Source organism: Platalea leucorodia, assembly GCF_965183815.1.
Source record: "Platalea leucorodia genome assembly, chromosome: 22".
In the NCBI taxonomy this organism is placed as follows: Eukaryota; Metazoa; Chordata; class Aves; order Pelecaniformes; family Threskiornithidae; genus Platalea; species Platalea leucorodia.
In genome coordinates this window covers 6643331-6663283 of record NC_138844.1, presented here as the reverse complement: position 1 = coordinate 6663283, position 19953 = coordinate 6643331, and the positions used below count along the sequence as shown (strand labels likewise).

The following is a 19953-nucleotide window of genomic DNA, read 5'->3' as shown; positions in this document are numbered from 1 at the left end:
CCCTTTCCCACCCTCTGCTCGATTCCTCCTCCTCCTCCCACCGCCTTTATCAAGGCTCAGTTTGGTTTTTCAATCCAGTTCATGGAAGAATGCGAGGATTGGACTGAGTGGGGCTTAAGTACAGGGAGGGAGTTAAGTGGATGCTTAAATACTTCAGCTACCTGGTTTATATAGGTGGGTGAGTGCTTGCAGCCACAGGCTCCAGTCGGTGTTCGGGAGCCGTGGCTGGGGTGGGTCCTGTGCATCAGCCCCCCCGGGGAGGGATGCCGGGCCGGGGCGCTGACGGTGCAGAGGACGGCCCTGCTGCCACGGGACGCAGCGTGGCTTTGCCACTTCCCTGGGATGGAGACAAGCAAGGGAGGAATGAAAACGCACACACATGCACGCAAACCCGTGTTTCGGAGCTGGCCTCCCATCCTTGTCCAGCTCTGGGTCTCTGGCGCTCGCCGTCAGCAGCGGGTGCTGCTCCTCGGGGGGCTGAACACTCTCCTTTTTAGACGTTTGGTTCAGTGCTGGTTCCATACCTTCCCAGCATCGGGTGCAGCACGGAGGTCTGGTCTGATGAGAAGCGCGTTTGGGTGTCTGTGATTACGAGAAGGACCGTGCGTGTGTGCCAGTCCCACCACTACGCTAAGAGCTGCCGGTGACGCCAACGAGGCGCTCGGTGGGATCCCCCCACGCGGTGCCGGGGCTGTCGCACAGCCCTGCCTGTCCTGAGTGCTGCCGCCGCCGTGCCACCGCAGCTCTTCGTTAGCAGCCAAGAATAAACGACGAGCAGAGGCTGAGGTTTGCAGGGCCCTAATCCCTTTCCCTTGTGTCTCTTTCATCTCCAGTCGGACCAGGAGAGTTGTAATAGACCTTCTTACTAAGTTAAATGTAGAGGCTGCTCCTCCAAGGCACGTTTCAGTTCAACCGTAGCGTTTGATTTCCCAGCCACAGCAATATGGTGCCTCCAGGGAAAAAGCCAGCTGGGGAAACTTCCAATTCCAATAAAAAGTGTAAGCGCTATTTCAATGAGCACTGGAAGGAAGAATTTACCTGGCTGGAGTTTGACTATGAGAGGAAACTCATGTTTTGCATAGAGTGTCGTCAGGCGCTGGTGAAGAACAAGCACGGTAAAGCAGAGAACGCCTTTACCGTGGGCACGGACAACTTCCAGCGCCACGCCCTGCTGCGGCACGTCACCTCCGGCGCGCACCGCCAGGCGCTGGCGGTGAACCGGGAGCAGCTGGCTTTCGAGACCCGCATCCATGGCCACCCAGAGCTGCGCTCGGTCATCAAGGTGGAGGTGAACCCGGCGAAGGTGGCCGTCCTCGCCACCGTCTACTGGATGGCGAAGGAGGAGATCCGGGACGAGAAGTGCTCATCCCTGCTCGACTTCCAGAAGTTCAACCTGTGCCAGGCACTGCTGGCCTCCGAGCACAGCGAGTACTACCACCCCAGCAGCGTCAGGGAGATGCAGGTGTGTATGCCGGGCTGGGGGCTCTGCACCCGCGTTTGCCGGCTGCTGCGGGGTCGGACGGTGCCGCGTGGCCGCCTGCCTGCAAAGCTGCCTGCACCCGCCGCGTTCAGCAGAGCGGGTTGCGTGCCCGCGCCGACCGGCTGCGGCGGGGAGCTCCGCGCTTCCCAGCGCCCCGTCGAGCGTCGCCAGCGCCCGCTTGGCTTTTCTTCAGGTGCTGCATGTGCGAGCAGAGCCTTAAGCGTGCACCCCCATCCCGCGGGCCCCAGTGAAACACAGGGAGGCGAATGCGCGCTCTGCCTCGCCAGGGTCAGAGTTGTCTTTGTGGCGAGGATCGCTGGATCCTCCCGGCGGCGTGAGCCCGGGAGGGCCGGAGCTGGGTGCCGCGGCGGCAGGCAGGAGGCCGGGCAGGGAGCTGGCGTCCCTGACTCGCAGGCAGAGCAGGGGCTGGGGCCGCTGGCTGCTCAGGAGCACCGACAGCCTCTGTGTCAGTGTTTGCTGATGGGCAGACCTCCGTCCCCGTCCTTGGACGGGTAAACGCGCCCCGTGGGACCAGGGCACGTCGGCAATGTGCTTGGGACCGCCGGCCCGGTCCACAGAACCAGGCTGCTCCAGGGCGTGCTCTAGTCCCACGGGGGAGCCTGGCAGTGCTCCTGTTTTCCAGGTTTTCAGTGGAGACTGAAAGTTCCTCCACGTTAAACATCAGTGTGACGCTTTGTTGGTGTCATTCCCTGATTTGACAAACCAGAAGGCGATGGGCTCCATCGAGGGAGCCTCGGGCTCGTGGTCACGCGTGTGCTTCCCGACACGCAGGGAGACCGGGGGCCTCTCCCGTCTGAGCCTGCCGGGCTGCTGGAAGGGTAAAAGCTCGGGAGTTCAATTAGCACACGAGCACTGTGGGTTTTTCCTCTTTTGCCCTAAATTGACTGATCAGAAAGATCAAGTAGCCAGAGAGTTTAGAAAGGATTTTCTTAATTTTACAAATGCTTCATGCCTGTTAAAATCAAATTAATTTTTTAGTGAGTCTTGGCTGTTTGCCAGGCTTTTTAGATCTCTAAAGAGCCTTATTTTGCTGCAGATAGACTAAATCCACTAATTAGATTTCTCAGCCTGAGGTGCTACTTAGGGGCTTCACGCACATGGAGGAAGTTTTCCCTTCAGACCGGGCTGTGTGCCCGAAATGGGGAAAACGGAGCAGAGGAGGAGGAGAGGTCAGGAGGTTTTGCTGCTGCTGCTCCTACCCCTGCCGGGCTTGTAAAGCACCGGAGCAACTGCTGAAGTTTGAACTGAGGCGGCAGGTTTTCGGCGTCTCGCCTCGCTCCCGGCACGGGCAGGGTCTCAGGAGCGTGGCTGACGGGGGGCCGGCGGCTCGGTGCTGCCCGGCGGCGATCGGTCCTGCTGAAGCCGTGGGGCTCCAACCCCCACCTCCGGACAGGGACCCCGGAGCTCTCTGGAGCTTCGCTTGGTGTTTGGGCTGCAGGCCGGGAGCAGGAGGAGATGGTATATTAGAAAAAAAGAAAGTGATTTCCAGCTTGTATATGTACTTGTATGTACAACTTGCTTAAGGGCTTCTCTCTGACGCGGGACCTTGCGCCGCTTTCGGGGAGATCCGAGGGCGGGAGCCTTGCAGCTTGCTTTGCGCCGGGTGCTGTGCATCTCCCGTGTGCTTTTGAAGTTCATTTGTGTTTCTCTTTCCCTCCCCGCCTGCCCCGCGCATCCCCTTTAACTGGCTCAGGCAGCGATCGCCAAAGTCCTACACAACGAGGACAGGCACAGGATAAAAGCCTCACCATTTGTTGGGCTGGTGGTGGACGAGACGGTGGACGTCCTGGAGCACCGCAACCTCGCCATGTTCACCACCACCGTCTCCCCCTGCAACGGGCAGACCTCCGCCGCCTTCCTGGGGAGCTTCGAGCTGCCTGCCGGGGAGGCCGCCACGGTGACGGGCAAGGTGGGCGAGGTGATGCGCTCCTTCGGCATCCCCACCATGAAGATCACCTGGCTCAGCACCGACAGTGCCTCGCTGGTGGCCGAGCGGCTGAGCGGGGTGGGGACCGCGCTGACCTCCCTCTGCCCGCTCCTGACGGAGGTGCACTGCCTGTCCCACGGGAGCTCCCTGCTGCCGGCCGAGAGCATCGTCAGCATCGAATACCTCCAGAAATACGAGACCACTGTGGACGCCGTGTACAGGCTCTACTCCAGCTTCAGGGGGGAAAGCAATGGCCTGCAGGAGCTGCGGAGCGTCCTGGACCTCTGCGAGATAGACCTCGGGAGCCCCAAAGCCATCCACTGGACTTCTATTTTCCCAGCCGTGGAAGCCATCGATTCCTCGTGGCCCACGCTGGTGCTGCTGCTGGAGAGCGAGGCGGAGCGGTCGCCCGTGGCCCATGGCCTCTGCGAAGAGCTCAAGAAGTTCCAGTTTGTGGCCTTCACCAAGATCCTCCTGGATGTCCTCCCCATCTTCCAGAAGCTCAGCCGCTTCTTCCAGATTGAGGACTTTGACCTCTCCATCCTGAAGCCCATCGTCTCTGCCACAGCCACCACCCTGCAGGCCCAGAAGAGCGCCAGTGGCCAAAACCTCCAGGAGTTCCTCAACGAGATGAACGAGCACCCGCAGGATGACCGGGAGGGCGAGAGCCGCCTTTACTACAAGGGTGTCGAGCTGGCCAACTGCTCCAAGGTGCACCTGAAGCACTTTGAGCGCCTAAAGGAGAGCTACCTGGAGAGCGTGCGGGGCAACCTGCTGGACAGGTTCCCCAGCAGTGTCCTGGAGGCCATCAGCTCCTTCTCGGCCATCTTCAACCCCAAGTGCTACCCCCAGTCTTTGGAGGACATTGGCAGCTATGGGGTCAGCGAGCTGAATTTCCTCCTGCAGGCTTACTCCCGGGTGGTGGTGAGTGAGAGGGCCCTGAGCGATTTCCCCCTCTTCAAGCGGATCGTCTTCAGCCTCAGCCAGCTCTCCTTCAAGGACCTCTGCGTCAAGCTGGTCTACAGCAACTCTGAGATGCACGAGCTCTTCCCGGACTTCGCCGTCCTTGCAGCCATCGCCCTGGCCTTGCCACTGGGCTCGGTCCTCGCTGAGAAGATCAGCCGGGGCCGGGAGATGCTGAAGCGTGGCCGGTCATGCCGCACAAAGGACGAGGGGCTCTCCGACCTCATGAAGATTGCCATCGACGGGCCGGCCATCAACGAGTTTGACTTTGCGTTGGCCATCGAGTACTACGAGAGCATGAGGGAGTCCGGCTTCATTGTGGCGCAGGTGAAGTGAGCGGTGGCCGGCGAAGGCAGAGCCCTGCGGGCAGGGAGCCGGGTCCTGCGGGCAGCCCCGAGCGCCGGCTCGCCGCCACCTTTCCCCATCGCTGCCCACCACCGGGGCTGGGCGGCCACCAGTGGGTGGTGACCTGCTCCATGCTGGGAAGAGGCAACAGGATCCTTCACAAAGCCATGCCGGGCCCACAGCCACCCATCCCTCACCCCCCAAACGTCCATCTGAATTGGCCAGAATTTAAAATCTTGGGGCCACCTGAAATCCCAAATTGCGATGAGGTTTTTTTCCAAGGGTTTGTTATTATTTTGCTTTAGGGAGATGAAGGCAAATCTTCTCTTGAGTTCAAATGTCACATTGCCTTTGCACAATGATACCCAGCAGCTTTTACTTAATACTCTGCAAAAATGTCTGATTTTTGTTGTTTTGGAGCCTCGAGAATGAATGCAGAAAAGGCAGCGCATCTTTCTAGCTCCGTGGCAAACCCCGAAATGCCTGGCGGTGTCTTGTTGGTATTCCTTGCGCACAGCACAAAGTATTTTTAGCAGTGGCATCGAGTCATGATCATTTCAAGAGCAAGAGATTTAGAGGATGATATTGTAATCACTGAGGAAATAGTAACTTTTAAATGCATCGATGTGTATATATGTGTATGTGTATATATATAAAAATATATATATAAATATATATATTAAAAAGGTCTATCTTAATTTTCCTAGTGTTTAAAGTGCAAAGATATCTAAAAGGACTTTTTTTGCAATGAGATAATAAATTATAAGCAGGGGTCCAAAAATAACAAATAGCGAATTCCTTGTCTTTTCAACATGGCATCACGTACCTACGTTCCCTTTGCACTCTGAGCTCTGCAACCTTGCAACCAAAGGAGGAGTCTTTTAACATGTGCTTTTGGGACAAACCTGAGTTGTTTAGCTTGTGGTTTTCCTTCTCGACATTCCCTTTGCCCCGAAGCGAGCGAAGCCGTCGGGAGCCCGTGGCAGCAGGGGCTCGGGCGCCTCTGCCGCCGGGGTCTGGGTGTGCGAGCGCGGTGCCGAGCCGGGCGGCTGGCGCTGCGTGGGGTGTCGGGGCGTTGGGGGGCTTCTCTGGTTTTACTCAGGGGGACGTTTCCTTCAGTTCTGCCGGGGTGGGTGAGAAGCCCCTTCTGACTGATTTTAATCTGCAGTAAAGCCAACGCAGCGGCCTGAAGCATCGTGGTGGTTTAACACTGAGCTCCGGGTCCTCTTGCGGGATGCAGCTCCGCTCCTTCCCTGGGTAAGTCGATGTCGTCCTGCAGATGCAGGGTCCGCGTCTGGCAGGATTTGGCCCCAATGTCCATAACGCTGATGGTCCCCGTTGGTCCCATGCGGTTGCCTCCGGCTGGGAATTGTGCAGCAGCGACATGGAAGGGTCGTGGCAGGGGCTCAGTCTCGCTGCTCCCCCTCCTCCGGAGCGAGCAGCCACTGCCGGCGGTGGCTGGACCTTCCTCCTCCCCAGCCCCGGCTTGCGGAGCCCCTGCAGCCGCTGGAGGGGACACGTGGCCCCAGGAGCAGTACTCGGCCGGCACGGCTGCCTCCCCTGCTGGGGTCCCCCCATTGCTCCGAGGGGCGGTTTGCCATCTGTCCAACCCAACAGGTACCGCGGCCCCCACGTCGGATGGACGGACCGGGTGTTTGAGGGCGCCTGGCGGCGTCTCGCAGGCTCCCACGGGCACGCTGTGCCCTGCAGCTGCGGTGGAGGCAGGGAAAGCCGGGATTTCTGTCCGCAGGGCTGGCGGCAGGTGACCGCTGATGGCCCGCAGTCCGCATCCTTCCGGCTGGTCCGTAAGGCGGAGACGCTGGTTTGATGGCAAGTGCATTTGGGTGAAGGCTGCTTGCTCACAAGCATCCCTCAGTTCGGGTTTGTGGTTTTCGGCGTGACCTTGTCCTGCAAGCTGGGCTTTGCTGTGGGCTGCTTTCTGTCCAAACTGGGCGCGTAGAGGAGGCGGCTGTGGCTGTTGAAAGCTGGAAAGAGGAGGCTGGAGCAGGACGGTGCTCACAACGTGCACCGTCCTCGCGTTCCCAGGGAGGCTGGGAGCCGGCGTCAGCGCCAGAGGGGCTTGGCCCTTCCTTTCCCGTGGGCTCCGCTGGAGCTGGGCGGGATGGAGGGGCTGCGCTCGGCCAAGGCCGGTCCTGCTGCAGGGACTGCTGTGGCCACGGAGCAAACCCACCGCGCCTGGGCAGCCGCAGCATCGCTGTCTTCAGGACCAACAGATCTGCTGCTCTGCGGTCCAGGTGGGGTTTGCTGGGTCTGGTTGTTCTGGGAGTGCGAGGCAGGGCAATCTGCTAATTGCTGGTGTTCCTAAAGCTGGAGCTGGAGGCACTGGGGGTGGTCTGGACCCTGAGCAGTGCTGGGCCTGCTCCGGTGCTGTGGTCGTGGTCCAGCGTTGTGAACGGCTGTTGCTGCTCTTCTCCTGCCTGCAGCCTTTGGCATCAGGGAGCGCGCACGTGTTTCCCAGAGTCTCCTGGAAATAGCTGGAGTGAATTCAGCCGATGCTTGGCCAGAGACAAAAGCTTTAAAGCCCCGGGTAAGGAATTTGAGACGCCACCACAATTTACTGAGAACACCTACCAAATGAGAGGGAGCCAGACTGCTTCTGTGCGAATAAACAGCTCCCGTCTCCATCTGTCCCGTGCAGACTCTGCGCCAGATGCTCTTGCGAGGCAGCCGGCGTCTGCGGAGATGGGTCCTTGGCAGATTCTCGTGTCAGTATGAAAACCCACAGCATCGCCCCTGCTGCTTTCAGAGGCTTTTCTTGGAGGTTCGCACATACGTAGCGTTAGAGCACAACAGTTGCTCTGCTCTGCCTTGCGGGAGACCTGGGAGAAAACCTGCTGCAGCCCTGTGTCTGGTTGCTGTGCGGAGCAAAGAGGTGGGGGGACGGTGGCCAGGCACAGTCCTGGGTGGGCTTGCTTAAATGAAGGACTGAAACACGTCTCTAAATTTCAAGGGACCCCTCTGAGAGTCGCGTGCCTGCGGGACAGGAGCTGGGCTGAGCTTCAGAGGGCTGGGAGGGGGCTGAGCTGATGGCTCCAGGCTGAGCCCCAGGCAGGGGATGTGCAGCACCGCAGCGGTGACGTCGTGTGGTTTGGCGTCTTTCGGTCGGGCCTGGATGCTCAGTTAAGAACGGCCGTGCACCCTCCCTGCAGAGCTGGGGGGGCCGAGGGACCCCCAGGCTGCAGCGGCTCAGACCTGGCCATTGCTCCGCGGCTCGGCGGAGGATGCCCCTGCGCAGCAGGCACGGGCACAGTGACCCGGCTCCGGCCGGGTGGCACGTGGGATTTCAGATTGGCTCAAGTGTGTCCTCAGCACGGCTAACCCGAGAGCCTGGTGGGGCACGGGGCAGCGCCTGCGGTGCCCTCGGTGCTTGTGCCGGGAGCACGGGGCTCCTGCGCTGCCCTCCTTGCGCCAGCCCTTCCAAATGCTTCACGGAGCCCCGAGCGTGTCCCGTCCCAGCAGGGCCCGCGGGGCTGACGCCGCGGTGCTGGAGCGGCCGTGCTGGCTGCGGAGGTGGGGGCTCTGCCAAAGGGGGGAAAGACAAAGACAGCGCTGCGGTGGGGGACGGCCCCGCGCCGGAGCTGCAGACCGAGCATCTGGGGATGCCATTCAGCAGCAAAGCCCACCCTGCCGCTGGCCGTGCCCGTCACCTCGGGTAAGGTCATGTCATTCTATACAGACCTGGGGGCCCTGCCACTCTCCCCAAAGCAAATCCCCTTAATTGAGTGTCTAATTAATACCTAAAAATACAGCCCACAGCTGCTGCTGGAATCTGCCCTGCAGCAAAGGTAAGGCAGGAGCCGCAGCGGTGCGGCCTCATAACCTTGGGAAGGTGCCCCAAGAGCATCGCGTGGGTGCCCCGTGCTCCGGCGGGGTGCTGCGGCGTGCCGGGGAGCCTCGCCGGGGCCGGGGCTGCGGCTGCACCGCTCGTCTGCCTCTCCCTTTACGCAGTGCTTACGCTTTTGTGATCATCTGAGGTTCAGGCAGACTGAAGCTGGCGGTGCCTTTGTCGCGTGACTGCTGTCCTTTCTCCCCTCCGTAGCCGGGGGACAGCGAGCCGCACCGGCTGCGGCTCGTCCCTTCGCAGCGAGCCCAGGGTTTCCTCCTTTTGCCAGCTGCAGGCGCGGGGCCGCTCCTCGCAGGGGGCCTGAACGACGGCGATGCTGTTGGAGGCTTTCAGCCCTTTTCCCGCTCGCGGGGGTCTCGTCTGCTTCCGTGGCAGAGCCGCGAGGGAAAGGTGCTGCCCCCCCCGCAGGGCCCCGGCTCGCTCGGGCTTTCTGGGCTCTCTCCTCTCTGTGCCTGTTTGACCCCTGGGCTGCAGACCCAGCCCAGAAATACGTTTAATCCACAAATTTGGGTTCAAGGATGCGCCGAAGCGGCTTGGCGTATCGCGTCCGTACTGTGTCGGTGGGCAGCAGCCGGTGGCTGTCCCCAGGAGCCTGTGTCCGTGTGTCCCCCCAGCACCCCTGGGCCACGCACCCAGCCGGCGCAGGAGCTTCTCCCCGGGGAGCAAACCCCTCGGCCGTGGGGCCACGCAGCAGCAGCCAGGTTTTGCCGGTGCGGTGGCGTTGGCTGAGCTGCAAACTCCCTTTATTCGGTTACTGCTGATGGGGGCAGAGGCGTTCACCCGTCCTCTTGTTCCTCCCGGTGGTAAATTTAATCTATATATGTATTTTTAAGGCCAGTGCAATCAGTGCAAAACGTCCTGACAAAGGCAAGTGGAAATCCTTGCAATCCAGCCCCGAGTGCCTGCGTTGCAACCGCTGCTCTCGCGCAGGGTCGTGGCTGGGTTTGCGGACTGGGGGTCCCCGGGGGGCGGCCCTGCCTCTCAGATGATTTGGTGCAGAAACACTGTTTCATGCCTCAGAAGGTTAATTATGCATCGTTCACCCATTTCTGCTTGCTTTTGCTCCCTCCCTCGTCGCTGTTGCTATAATTTTATTTATTTATTTTTAAACAGTTTCACAGATTTCCCTTCTGGGCGACTCCGGAATTAACTCGATCAATGCACGCCTGATGAAGCAAACTGTAATTTTTCCCCGGAGTCAGGCCTGACTCAGGGATGGCTCGGGTGCCGCTGAAGAGCTGCCCGTGTGCGCTCTCCTGGAAAGAGGTCGTTGTTGCCCGCAGGGCCCACGCGGCGAGCGCTCGCTGCTCAAATTCAGCAAATCTTTCAAACTTTGAATTTCAGATTTGGATCTCGGCTCCTGCACCGGCCTGGTTTCTGCCAGCGGAGGGTCGGGTGTAGAGCAAAAAGCAAAGCGCTGCGGGAGAGCAGCACCAGCCGCTGCTGTCGGACCGGGGTCCTCGTCCTGCGCAGCCGGTGGCGGGGCACGGGGGGCTGGAGGGGGGCGAGTGCCTCGGCACCGTCCCCAAGCGGCACCGTCCCCAAGCGGCACCGGTGGTCGCGGCTCCCGGGCAGCGTTTCTGCTGCGGGAGCACCGAGCCCCTCGGCGCTGGCCGCTGTCGTCCTCCCAGGAGGGGCTGCTGCGGTTCTCAGCCCCGGGGCGGGCAGCGGGCTGGGGTAACGCTGCGCCGGGCAGCCCGGCGCCCCGCTTCCAGGTGAAAAAGAACCCAGAAATCAGAAGAAAAAGGAACGCTGGCCTTGCGCTGTTCCAGGCGGAGGGACAGGGCTGCCGAGGTGGGCTGGAGGGGGGCAAAGGCGTGAAGCCGTGCGAGATGCAAATGGGCTTTTCTGGCTCACGGCGTTTTGAAACCTTTTCTTATTTATTGTATTTTATTCATTCGTTTGTTTATTTTAACTTTTCCCCCCTCCTCGCTCTCGGAGCTGTGCACGGGCGCAGGAGCCCAGCCCGGGCCCTCCGCGGGTCAGAGGATGCTTTCCCGGCAGGGCAAAGTGCTGGGACGGGGAGCGGACTGGAGCCAGATCCCCTCTGTTTGGCCTTCCCTCCTTCCCGGGGGTGTTTTCTTTTTAAACAGAAAATTATTAATAACTCCAGGCTATTTTTAAATCGCACACTGGAGCTCGCAGTTAATTTGCGGGGCACGGCGCGAGGCAGGCGGCAGCGCCCGGCCGGGGAGCGGGTGGCTCTGGGGCGGGAGCCGGCGGGTCGGGGGGATTCCACCCAAAATACCCGTGGAGGGGCAGAGCTGGGGCGCCCACGCGGCTCGCGTGGTCCCGGGGCACCCAAAATTCAACACCTTTGCAAAGCCGTGGCGGGGGCTGCTCAGCCCAGTGCCCCCCTCCCCGGTGCCTGAGGGGTGCTTGAGGTCAGGGTGCTCCTTCGGCTGCTGCCGGCGGCCAGAAAAGCACCGGCCCCGGTGAGGAGCAGCCCCCGTGGCGCCAGCGTGGGAGAGCCCGGGGCTGCGCGGGATCCCCCGGGACAGCCCGGGGAGGGGGCTGTTTCCCTAGGGGAGGTTTCGATGCCTTTCGGAGGGTTCAAAGCGAATCCCTGCGTGTGTCAATGCTCTGATGTGAAGATGCCTGCATTCGGCTTTGAACTGGGGTGCTGGTTTTGAGCCCGAAAGGCAGGGGGGTGCCCGGGGCCACCCTGGGCTGGGACCTTTCGCTGAGGAGGGTCTGGAGCCCGCGGCAGATGGCCCCCCGTGCTGCGGCCCCCCGTGCTGCGGCCCCCCGCTGCGAGCAGGGGCCACCAACGCTAACGCTGCTCTTTCCCCTCTGCCTGCCCAGGTCCCTCCGGACACAGCAGCCCCCTCTTAGCATCGTTGCCCATCCCCGGCCGTCCCCTTCATCCCCCCTTGGACATCAAGCACTTTCTGACCTTCAGGCTCAACGGGACGTCACCGCTCAACCTCTTCCCCAACTTCAACACGGTGAGTCCCCGGGGGCGGGTGGGCATCGGCCGCCGGACCCCTCCTCCCCCGCAGCGGTCCCTCTGCTTCGCGGCACCGCTCCTCGAGCCCCGCTGGATAATCGCTGGCTTAATTACCGGGGTCTTTGGCTGCTGGGCGCTAGTGCAACGTGCCCGCCCTGCCCTTAGCTCGGAGCGGTTCCTGCCCAGCCATCACCCTTATATGCCAGAATTAAAAAGATGGTTCGTTTTAACCAAGAGCAATTGGATTTTGCTCCTGGAATTAATAGTAATAAAGTAGCTCTGGAAAGCAGCTCATTACTTGAAAAATAAATAAAAAAAAAAAGGAAAGAAAGAGAGAGGAGGCATATACAGCTACAAGGGCCGCGGCTGGTGCTGCGTGGGTGTCGGGTGAGCCTGGCCGCTGTGGGACCTCTCCCACCGCCCAGTTGGGCTCAAGGTCCCCAACCTTGAAGCACCGGACCAAGTGCTTGGGTTACGCAATTAATCATGGCTCTGTGGAGATGTTCTGTTATACGTCTAAATTGGCACGGATGCGGCCAAAGACACAGGAGAGCGTCTCGGGCGTGAGGTGGCGTTGGCCCCCTCCCTCCGTGCTGCTCCCCCCCGCCGAGGCAGGGCGGACGTTTCTGGGTTTGGTAAATGCTCGTTTTTCTCCCTCGTGAGCCTGGAAATGGGACTTTGCTGAGCTCCCTCCCCGCTCGCTCGCTGCCCTTTTCTAAGTGGCTTTGAGATTAAATGTGCTCGGAAGGTGCAAATTATCGCCGAGATCTTCAAAGACGGCCATAGAAATTAAGTACAGGATTCCTGTCGCTGTTGAATGGGATTCAGTCGTCTAACTCCTTTAAGCTCCTTTGAAATCCCAGCTCTAGCCTGTCTCTCCCCTGTGCTAACAAGCAGAAACACAGGAGAGGAGGATTTTTTTGATGCCATTAAGGTTGCTGCTCTTTGTCTGGGCTCCTTTTGTTAGTGGTTAGAGTCAGTAGCTAACTTGAACCAGACCCTGTTGTTTGTGCTGCTTGGCTCCCGCGTGCCCCTGCCTTGGCACGTGTTCTCCAGAGTTGTGTTGCTTTAAAAGAAAAAAAGAAAATTGGAAAATGACTCTCTTGCACTTGCTGGAGCCGCGCAGCCCCGTCGCGCTGCTTCGGTGCTGGGCAGGGACCCCTCTGCCCCGGAGGAAGAGTCGGGCACGGGGATGGAGATGCTGGGGGAGGCTGCCCCGGCTCTGCGGGCACCTGGAATTGATTGCTCTGAGCTCGGACCCGAGGCCAGCGGGTGACGTTAGCGGAGCGACGCCAGGCCGGACCGTCCGGGGCGGGAGCTGCCCCTTCGGGGTGCGTTTGTGCTGGCGAGGCGGCTGAGGCTGGGGTGCGAGGGCTCAGCGTCGTGCCCGGGCAGGCGGCTTTGCAGGGACCCAGAGCAGCGTCCCCGTCCTCGCGGGAAGCAGGGCTCGAGCGTCGCTGTGCCCCGGAGCCGGCTGGCGGCTCCTCGTTTCGCTGCCCAAGTAACCGCGACGCCGGGTCGGAGACTCCACCTGGCAGCTGAGCCTCGGGTGATTTGGGAGGGCGGGAAGGAGCATCAGTCAGGGTGTTTTACTTTGCGAGAGAGCTGCCGTATCTGAGTTGCTATAAAAAGAAATCAGAGGGTTTGCCTTTGCTTCTCCAGCGTTGCTGGTGATGCTGTGCAGGATTCGGCGTTGCCCTGTGGAGCAGGAGCTGTTTGCCGCTGCTCAGCAGAGCACTTTGCACTTTGAGCAGGTCACAAGGCTCTCATGAACCCAGCAGATGTTTTACTCTGGAGCCAGCGAAACCTTTCCAAGCTGAGCTCTCCTGCCACTTAAAGCAACAACAACAGGGAGAAAAAGTCCTAACGCAAGGCAGAAGGCACGTTTCGGGCTCGGAAGGCCCTTTCTAGCTCTTGGGATGTTGCAAATCCCCAGGACCCAGCAGCGCCTCGCGAAACCACGGCAGGAGATGCAATTCGAACTGATGCTGCGTCCCTGCGAATTCCCGTTTCTGACCTCGGTGGCCGGCAGAGAGCTCAGTGCAAGGATCTCTATTTATATCGGTAGGAACATCCAGGGATAAATAAAGTAATGTGAGTCAATAAGAATTGACTACAAAGCTGAGATCTTTATTCTCCAAGCCTGCGGTGCCCAAAGCCTACCTCTGCTGCTGGATCAGTTCTGGAAACGGCCTGGAAGAGCCTCGACCCACCCGGCTGCGGGCGCCGGTAGGTACCGCTGTGGCACAGACCCTCACCGGCCCCAGGGGAGAGCTGGGGGTCCGTAATGATTCCTTTTCCCATCTGGAAGAGCAATGAGTGCCTATGTTAGGGAGAAGTTGATGGCACGTTTGTGTTTTCATTCGGGGAGAAGCACGGGGGCTCTCGGTAGCATCCAAGTGTCGGAGCTGCTGAGTGCTGTGCGCCGGAGGGAGCCGGGCTGGGCTTCCAGCAAAGCGCCCTGCGTGCTGCAGCCACGCCGCGCTCGCCCAGCGTGCTCGGCGGAGCAGAGCGGCTGTGGCAAGGGGCGGCTCAGCCCCCGCCGGCCCCGCGCGGACGGCATGCGTGCCCCCGGGTGCGCTCCCGCGGGGCTGCGCGCCTGAAGCCTTTTCAGGACGCAGTGCTTGCGTTTGCTTTGGGATGGCGGGAGCGGTGATGGTCCCCAGCTGCACCAGCCTTGGCCGGGATGCACGGGGCTGGGGCGGGGAGCCAGGTTTCGGGTGCGCCGGCCAGCCCGGCCCCGGGGAGCTCGCAGCTCCTGCGCCTGCCTGGGGAGGTCGCGGGCAGCACGGGCGCTCTGATGAACACAGCTCCTCGCCGTGCCACGGGGCTTGGCAAAAGCGCGGTGGGCGTAAAGGCCCAGGTTGGTGCCATCGCCTTATGCCCCGGGAGGACGAGGGGGCCCTGTGCTGGGGCCGCTCAGCGCCACCGCCCTGGAGTCGGTGCTCAGCCGTGGCCCCAGTGCCCCCGGCAGGTTCAGGTTCATGCCAGGATGGTCCCTGGCTGCTTTTGCATCCTCGTGTGGGCGTCTCCCTTTCCTCTGCATCCTCCGCCCCGCTGCCCTGCCGCGGTGCTGGGGGCGGATGAGCCCGTGGGAGCCAGCAGGGCTCGGTGGGAGCCGCCAGCCGGGCCCCGGCAGCTGACGCTGCTGCGAAGGTTAGAGCCGTTTTTCTTTTCTTTGCGTGGAAAAGGTGGGTGTTTGTCTTGGAAAGAAGTGCCGGCCCCGCTGCTGCCGGCAGACTGGCAGCGCAGGAATGCTGCCTGTAGCACGTTGCAATGTTTGTCGTCAGGGGTGGAGCAGCATCTTTACCATCTGTAGCTTCCTCCGGGTCTCTGCTGAACCCCAAATGCCTCTTCATTTATATGCCAGATAAGTGAGTAAAATTTCATAGCAAACAGGCACTTCATTAATCACCTGCTTTTACCATTCTGCTCACTCCTGGAAAGGAATTTGGGGTCTTGATAATGGCTCTGTTGTCCAGGCATGTGCCTCGAAGACTGATGCACCTGTCTCCAGCAACGAAATAGCTTTGCAGAGAAATACGATCGCCTGAAAACCCAAGGCTCTACTGAGAGCAGGACTCAGATAAGATAATCTTCCTATGCCACAGGGTAGGGGAACAATACTTGCATTATAGATTATAGGCACGCTCAAACAAAGAGGTTATTCTTATTTTCCCCCTCTTAATAAATGTATTTTGTTTAAAACAATTACGGCTTCTCGAACAAGTTTGCTGCCTGGGCTGAGGAATGATGCCGAGCCCTGGGGAGAGACAGAAGCGCCAGGGGCTGTCATCAGCCTGCACGCATCTGCCTCGCCTGCGGGCCCCGCGCCGCCCCGCCACGAGCGGGCTCGCGGAAAGACGCAGCTCCTTGCAGATAACTGGAGCTGTTCTGGCTCCGCACGCGCGCCCGGGGAGATAGCAGGGGCTGCGCAGGCTCGCAAGTCCTCGTAATTCAATTAGAGCAGGCGAAGTGCCCACCTGATGGGGAGCGGGGCAGCCCGGAGAGGCTTTGCGTGGGCACCGCGCCTCGGGCACGCTGCGCCCGTGGCTGTGGGCACCGTCGTCCCTCCTGCCCTGGCCCCTGCCTTGGGCGGTGCGGCGTCCCGTGGGCAAGCAGCAGGCACGCGTGGCTCTGCTCGCGCCTTCGGCTTTGCACAGGGACGTTTCAGCTCCCCAATGAAGAGCACGTGGAGGATTAATGGCTGGTTGCTTGTTTTGATCACCTCTGCTCCCTGTTCTGGTGGTTCCTGCTCCTGCTAAGTGTCTTGGAAAGCTGCCCTGGCACTGGGAGGTGGAGGGCAACAACTGGAAGCTCCAACAGAAAGCAATAATTTGCCACCCGTGACACCGGTGTCTGTGGTGGGGGGAGAGGGGACGGAGGGACGCGCAGGGGAGCGCGGTGGGGCTGCGGAGGACGGGGTCCATGGTCTGTGCCCCCGCAGCAGCCTCATCCCCTCTGCCAGACCACAGCAGGCGTTCGGACCCTGCAGGTTTGGTTTTTTCAGGGACGGTTTAAAAAAGACAAGAACAGGCGTCGGCGCAGCAGCGTTGCCCCGCACAGGGGGTGCCTCCGTGGCAGTCGGGGCTCCTCTGCCGCCCCGGCCGCTCGCTCCTTCCAGACATCAGGCGCGAGCTCTGCCGGTGTTCGCAGCGGCTCCTCGGCGAGCGTGATGGGCGCGGGGGATCGCTGGGTCGCGGTGCTGTGCCAGGGCGTCCGTCGCAGCGTGGCACCCAGCCACCCTCTGCCTTCCCTCCCTTTCCCTTCCAGATGGACCCGGTGCAGAAGGCGGTGATCAGCCACACCTTCGGCGTGCCGGCCCCGCTCAAGAAGAAGCAGTTCATCTCCTGCAACATCTGCCACCTGCGCTTCAACTCTGCGGTAAGCGGGGCGGCCAGCACGGGGCTGGGTGGGCGAGCGGGGCTGGTGCCAGCGCCCGTGGCGGCGCAGGAGCATCCCACGACGGGGGCACCACGCAGACGCCCGTGGCGCAGGCGGCCGCTCCTCGGGGCTCTGCCCCCCCTCGCTCCGCGGCTGCCCCGGCTGCCCTTGCCACCGACGTCTCCCTGCCCGCGGGCCCCGGGGCTGCCGTGTCCTCTGTTTGCCACGCTGGCTCTTTCTGCTCCTCGTTGTTTTGTTTGGGTCTCTTCCCTGCTGCCTTGGTCTCGGTGTTTGCGCTTAAGCTGCTTTATCAGCCCGTGCAATTCATAGCTGGTCCGTGGGAGCTGAATATAATCTTCCCTGCCTTGGCTTCCCACAGCTCTGGTGTGGCAGGTGGTGGGGTTTTTTTCCCCAGCCTTTTATTCTAAGTAAATCAACCACCTTGGAGAGGGGAGGAAGGAAACATTCATTGATCCCTGCGGTAATGAATTGCACACAGCTGATCTTTTGTGGGGAAAACTGATAAAAAGGCTTGAAAGGGAATTCTCGCTCCAAGCCGGCAGGAGAGGGACGGGGGGTTGCTGGGAGCGGGGCGGCAAGAGCCACGGCAGCGCGGGCAGCGGCTCGGGGCCCTCTGCCCGGGCTGGCCCCGCTCGCACCGGCGCGAGTCCATCTGCTCCTCGGTGCCGCTGCTGCGTGGCGTGCAGGGCAGAGGTGGAGGCAGGAGCCTCCCGTGCTCAGCCCGGCCCGCGCACACGCGTTGCCTATAGAGCTGCCAGCCCGGAGCATCCCCTGGCCTCGGCCGTCCCTTCCTGGGGGAGCGAGGCAGCGCTGAGCCCCTGTACCCATGGGAGGCTGGCCCCGAGCGGAGCCTCATCTGCCGGCGCTGCCTGCGTGCTCGGTGTCTGGCAGCGTGGGCTGCCGGGAGCTGCTCTCGCCTCCCCTGGGGCGGCTGCGCCCACCCGGACGCTGCGCCCTGGCCAGGCTGGCTCTGCCTCCCGTGGAGGTGCCGTCCCAGCCCGGCCGAGCTGCATCGGCAGCGCCCGGGGCTGGGGGCCGCTCTGCCAGCAAAAGGCCGCATTTCTGGGCTTAATTATTCTGCTCCGCAACCAGGCGGCTCGGGGAAAAGCACCGCTTTCCCTTTCCAAGCTGCATCCCGGCTGGAAGAGCGGTGCTGGGAGAGTCGGTCCCACCGCGTGCTCCCGCTGCCCTCGCAGGCACCCCGTGCCGCTCGCCCCCGCTCTGCCTGCGTCCCCCCGAGGTCGCGTCTGCGGGAGAGCGCGTCCTGGCGCGGGCCCTCGCGTTTCTGCGCGGAGCGGCAGCGGTGCCGGCTGACCTACTTAGGCTGCAGCCCGGCCCCGGCCCAACCCGTTATCTGGGGGAAGTTTATTGTATTTGCTAATGAGGCCCCGCGCTCGGATGGGCCTTTCGCTTTCCCACGTACCCGGCCGTCGCTGCGCAGCCCCGGACGCCGTTCCCAGCCCTCGGGAAGCCGCGGGGGGAGGGAAGGGATGCTGCTTCCTACCAGCACGGGAAGCCTCAGCCAGCCTCTGGAAACGCCGTGCAAATTAATCCGTGCTGCTCAGTGGTACGGCGTCTTAATTCATATTAGATTTAGTTTCCATAAATTGCTAAACCGTAGTTGTTTTTAGGGACAATGCGGCATTGTCCCCGACTGCGGAGTACACAAACGTTCGGGTGATTTTCTTTTGTGTATGTTTTTATCAGTTCGGTGCAGGCATGAACCCGTCAACGTGCACTTCATTATTCGGCGTTTGCTGGGAGAAAGGAGCCCGTGAATGTAAATCGCATGTTAGACACCCGTTAGGTTACAAAGGGAGATGTGTCCTCCCCACCAATGCACTATTTTATTTTTACAGCTAGCAATTCATTGTACGTTTCTGATGTCATGAATTTTGCCTGAAAGCTTCTCTTAGAAGTGACTTGATGCATTTAATCAGAGCAGGGTCCTTATCTCGGCCGTGCAATGCGGTGATGTCTTAGCAAAGCGACACCTCGGCCTGAATACATCCGTGTGCAGAGCAGTCTGGCGGGAGGAGAGCAGCTTTGCGCTGCACCCAGCCAAAAATACCACCTCCGAGGTGGCCCTGGGGATGAACGGCACCAGGGGAGGTGGCACTGGAAACGTGCCCGAGCGGCCACGGCCTGGGGCTGACCCCTTCACCCATCCTCCCTGTGTCCATCCGTCTGTCTGGCCACAGCACCGACGCGGCCGTCCCCATCTCTCCCTCCCCAGAACCAGGCAGAAGCCCACTACAAGGGCCACAAGCACGCGCGGAGGCTGAAAGCCATTGAGGCCATGAAGAGCAAGCAGAAGGCGGCGGGGGCTGCAGCGGTGGCCGCCGGCCGGGACGGCGCAGCCGACTTCGCCCCCAGCCCCGAGGGCAGCGGGGAGCCCGGCAGCACAGGTACGCGGGCAGGGGCGTGCGGGAGGGTCCGGCGCCGGCAGCCCGCGGCACTGGCGTGGGCGACCTGGCCGGTTCCCGGGAGCGCAGCGGCGTTTGTGTTCGCAGCCCTGCCGTGGCTGCGGCATCCCGAAGAGCCCGATTAAATCCCGGCCCGCAGCAGCCTCGTGTCTGAGCATCCCGCCACGGTCAGCTGCTGGTCGGGCTGAGGAGGGCCGCGATTAACGCAGCATAAACACCACCGCGAGCATTAATAAATGAGCTTCTGTGCTCTGCTGGCGTCCCCGGCGTGCCTGCCTGGGGACAGGGCGCGGGGAAGGGGTGGAAAGCCAGCCCAGGAGCCTGGGCAGCTCGCGCCCCTGGGGGAACCTGGCCCCTGTGTCCCCCGGCAGCCGCTCGGGGAAACGGCGGCTGTTTCCCTGTGATTCGGTGTCTCTGGGGGATGTTTTGAACGGCTGCAGGAGAGGAAGCGTTCCCTGCCCGGGCCCTGAGGAGGGCTCGCACATCCCCAGGGCTCTGCCAGCTTTTGTGCTGAGCCCGGCTGCCATGAGCCGCAGGTAAAAGCGGGAATGGGATAGACCCGGGGAAGAGCCATCCTCAGCAGGGATGAACGCGAGCAGACGGTGTCCGAGATGATCTCGGGGAGGACAGGGTGCTCTCTGAAATCCAGAAAACCCGTTCAAGCACAGAGAACCTTCCCTTTCTGCCCATTTCTTTCTTTTTTCCCTCCCGCCAGCGCAAGCCAACGGCCTGCAGGAGCCGGAGGGCGAGTGCAGCAGCCTGGGGCTGACGCCCAGCGCCGAGGAGTCGCCTGCGGAGCTGTCGGGCAGCGTCGCCCCGCTGGGCTCCCCGCCGGCCTCGGAGCTGTCGGAGGGCACCTCGGACGCCACCAGCATGGCCTCCTCGGCCGCGCAGGCAGCCGAGTCGGGCAGCAGCGTCAGCTCGGCCCCCGAGAGCGAGAAGGAGGGGAAGAAGAGCAAACAGCACCTGTACTGTCCCACCTGCAAAGTGACCGTCAACTCCCTGTCCCAGCTGGAGGCTCACAACACCGGTAAGGGCATCGCCCGCGGCGGGGGACGGGCCCCTCGCAGC

At 61.5% G+C, this 19953-nt stretch overlaps 2 protein-coding genes across 2 annotated transcripts in view; both read left to right on the top strand.

Annotated features, from left to right (window-relative positions):
* The window catches only part of ZNF385C (zinc finger protein 385C), a gene marked incomplete at its 3' end in the record, with an annotated part of 78615 nt that overhangs the window by 55658 nt on the left and 3004 nt on the right, over positions 1-19953 (top strand). The window contains exons 3-6 of the mRNA XM_082331983.1: positions 11407-11549; positions 16325-16435; positions 18693-18864; positions 19598-19912. Of these exons, the coding sequence (XP_082188109.1) occupies positions 11407-11549; positions 16325-16435; positions 18693-18864; positions 19598-19912 (741 nt within the window). The remainder of the gene's footprint in view (positions 1-11406; positions 11550-16324; positions 16436-18692; positions 18865-19597; positions 19913-19953) is intronic.
* LOC309599993 (uncharacterized protein C17orf113) lies at positions 915-4727 on the top strand (the record flags this gene model as incomplete). The annotated part of the gene is made up of 2 exons (XM_082331982.1): positions 915-1462; positions 3195-4727. Exons 1-2 carry the CDS (start codon positions 944-946, stop codon positions 4725-4727), a joined length of 2052 nt encoding a protein of 683 aa, XP_082188108.1. The 5' UTR covers positions 915-943.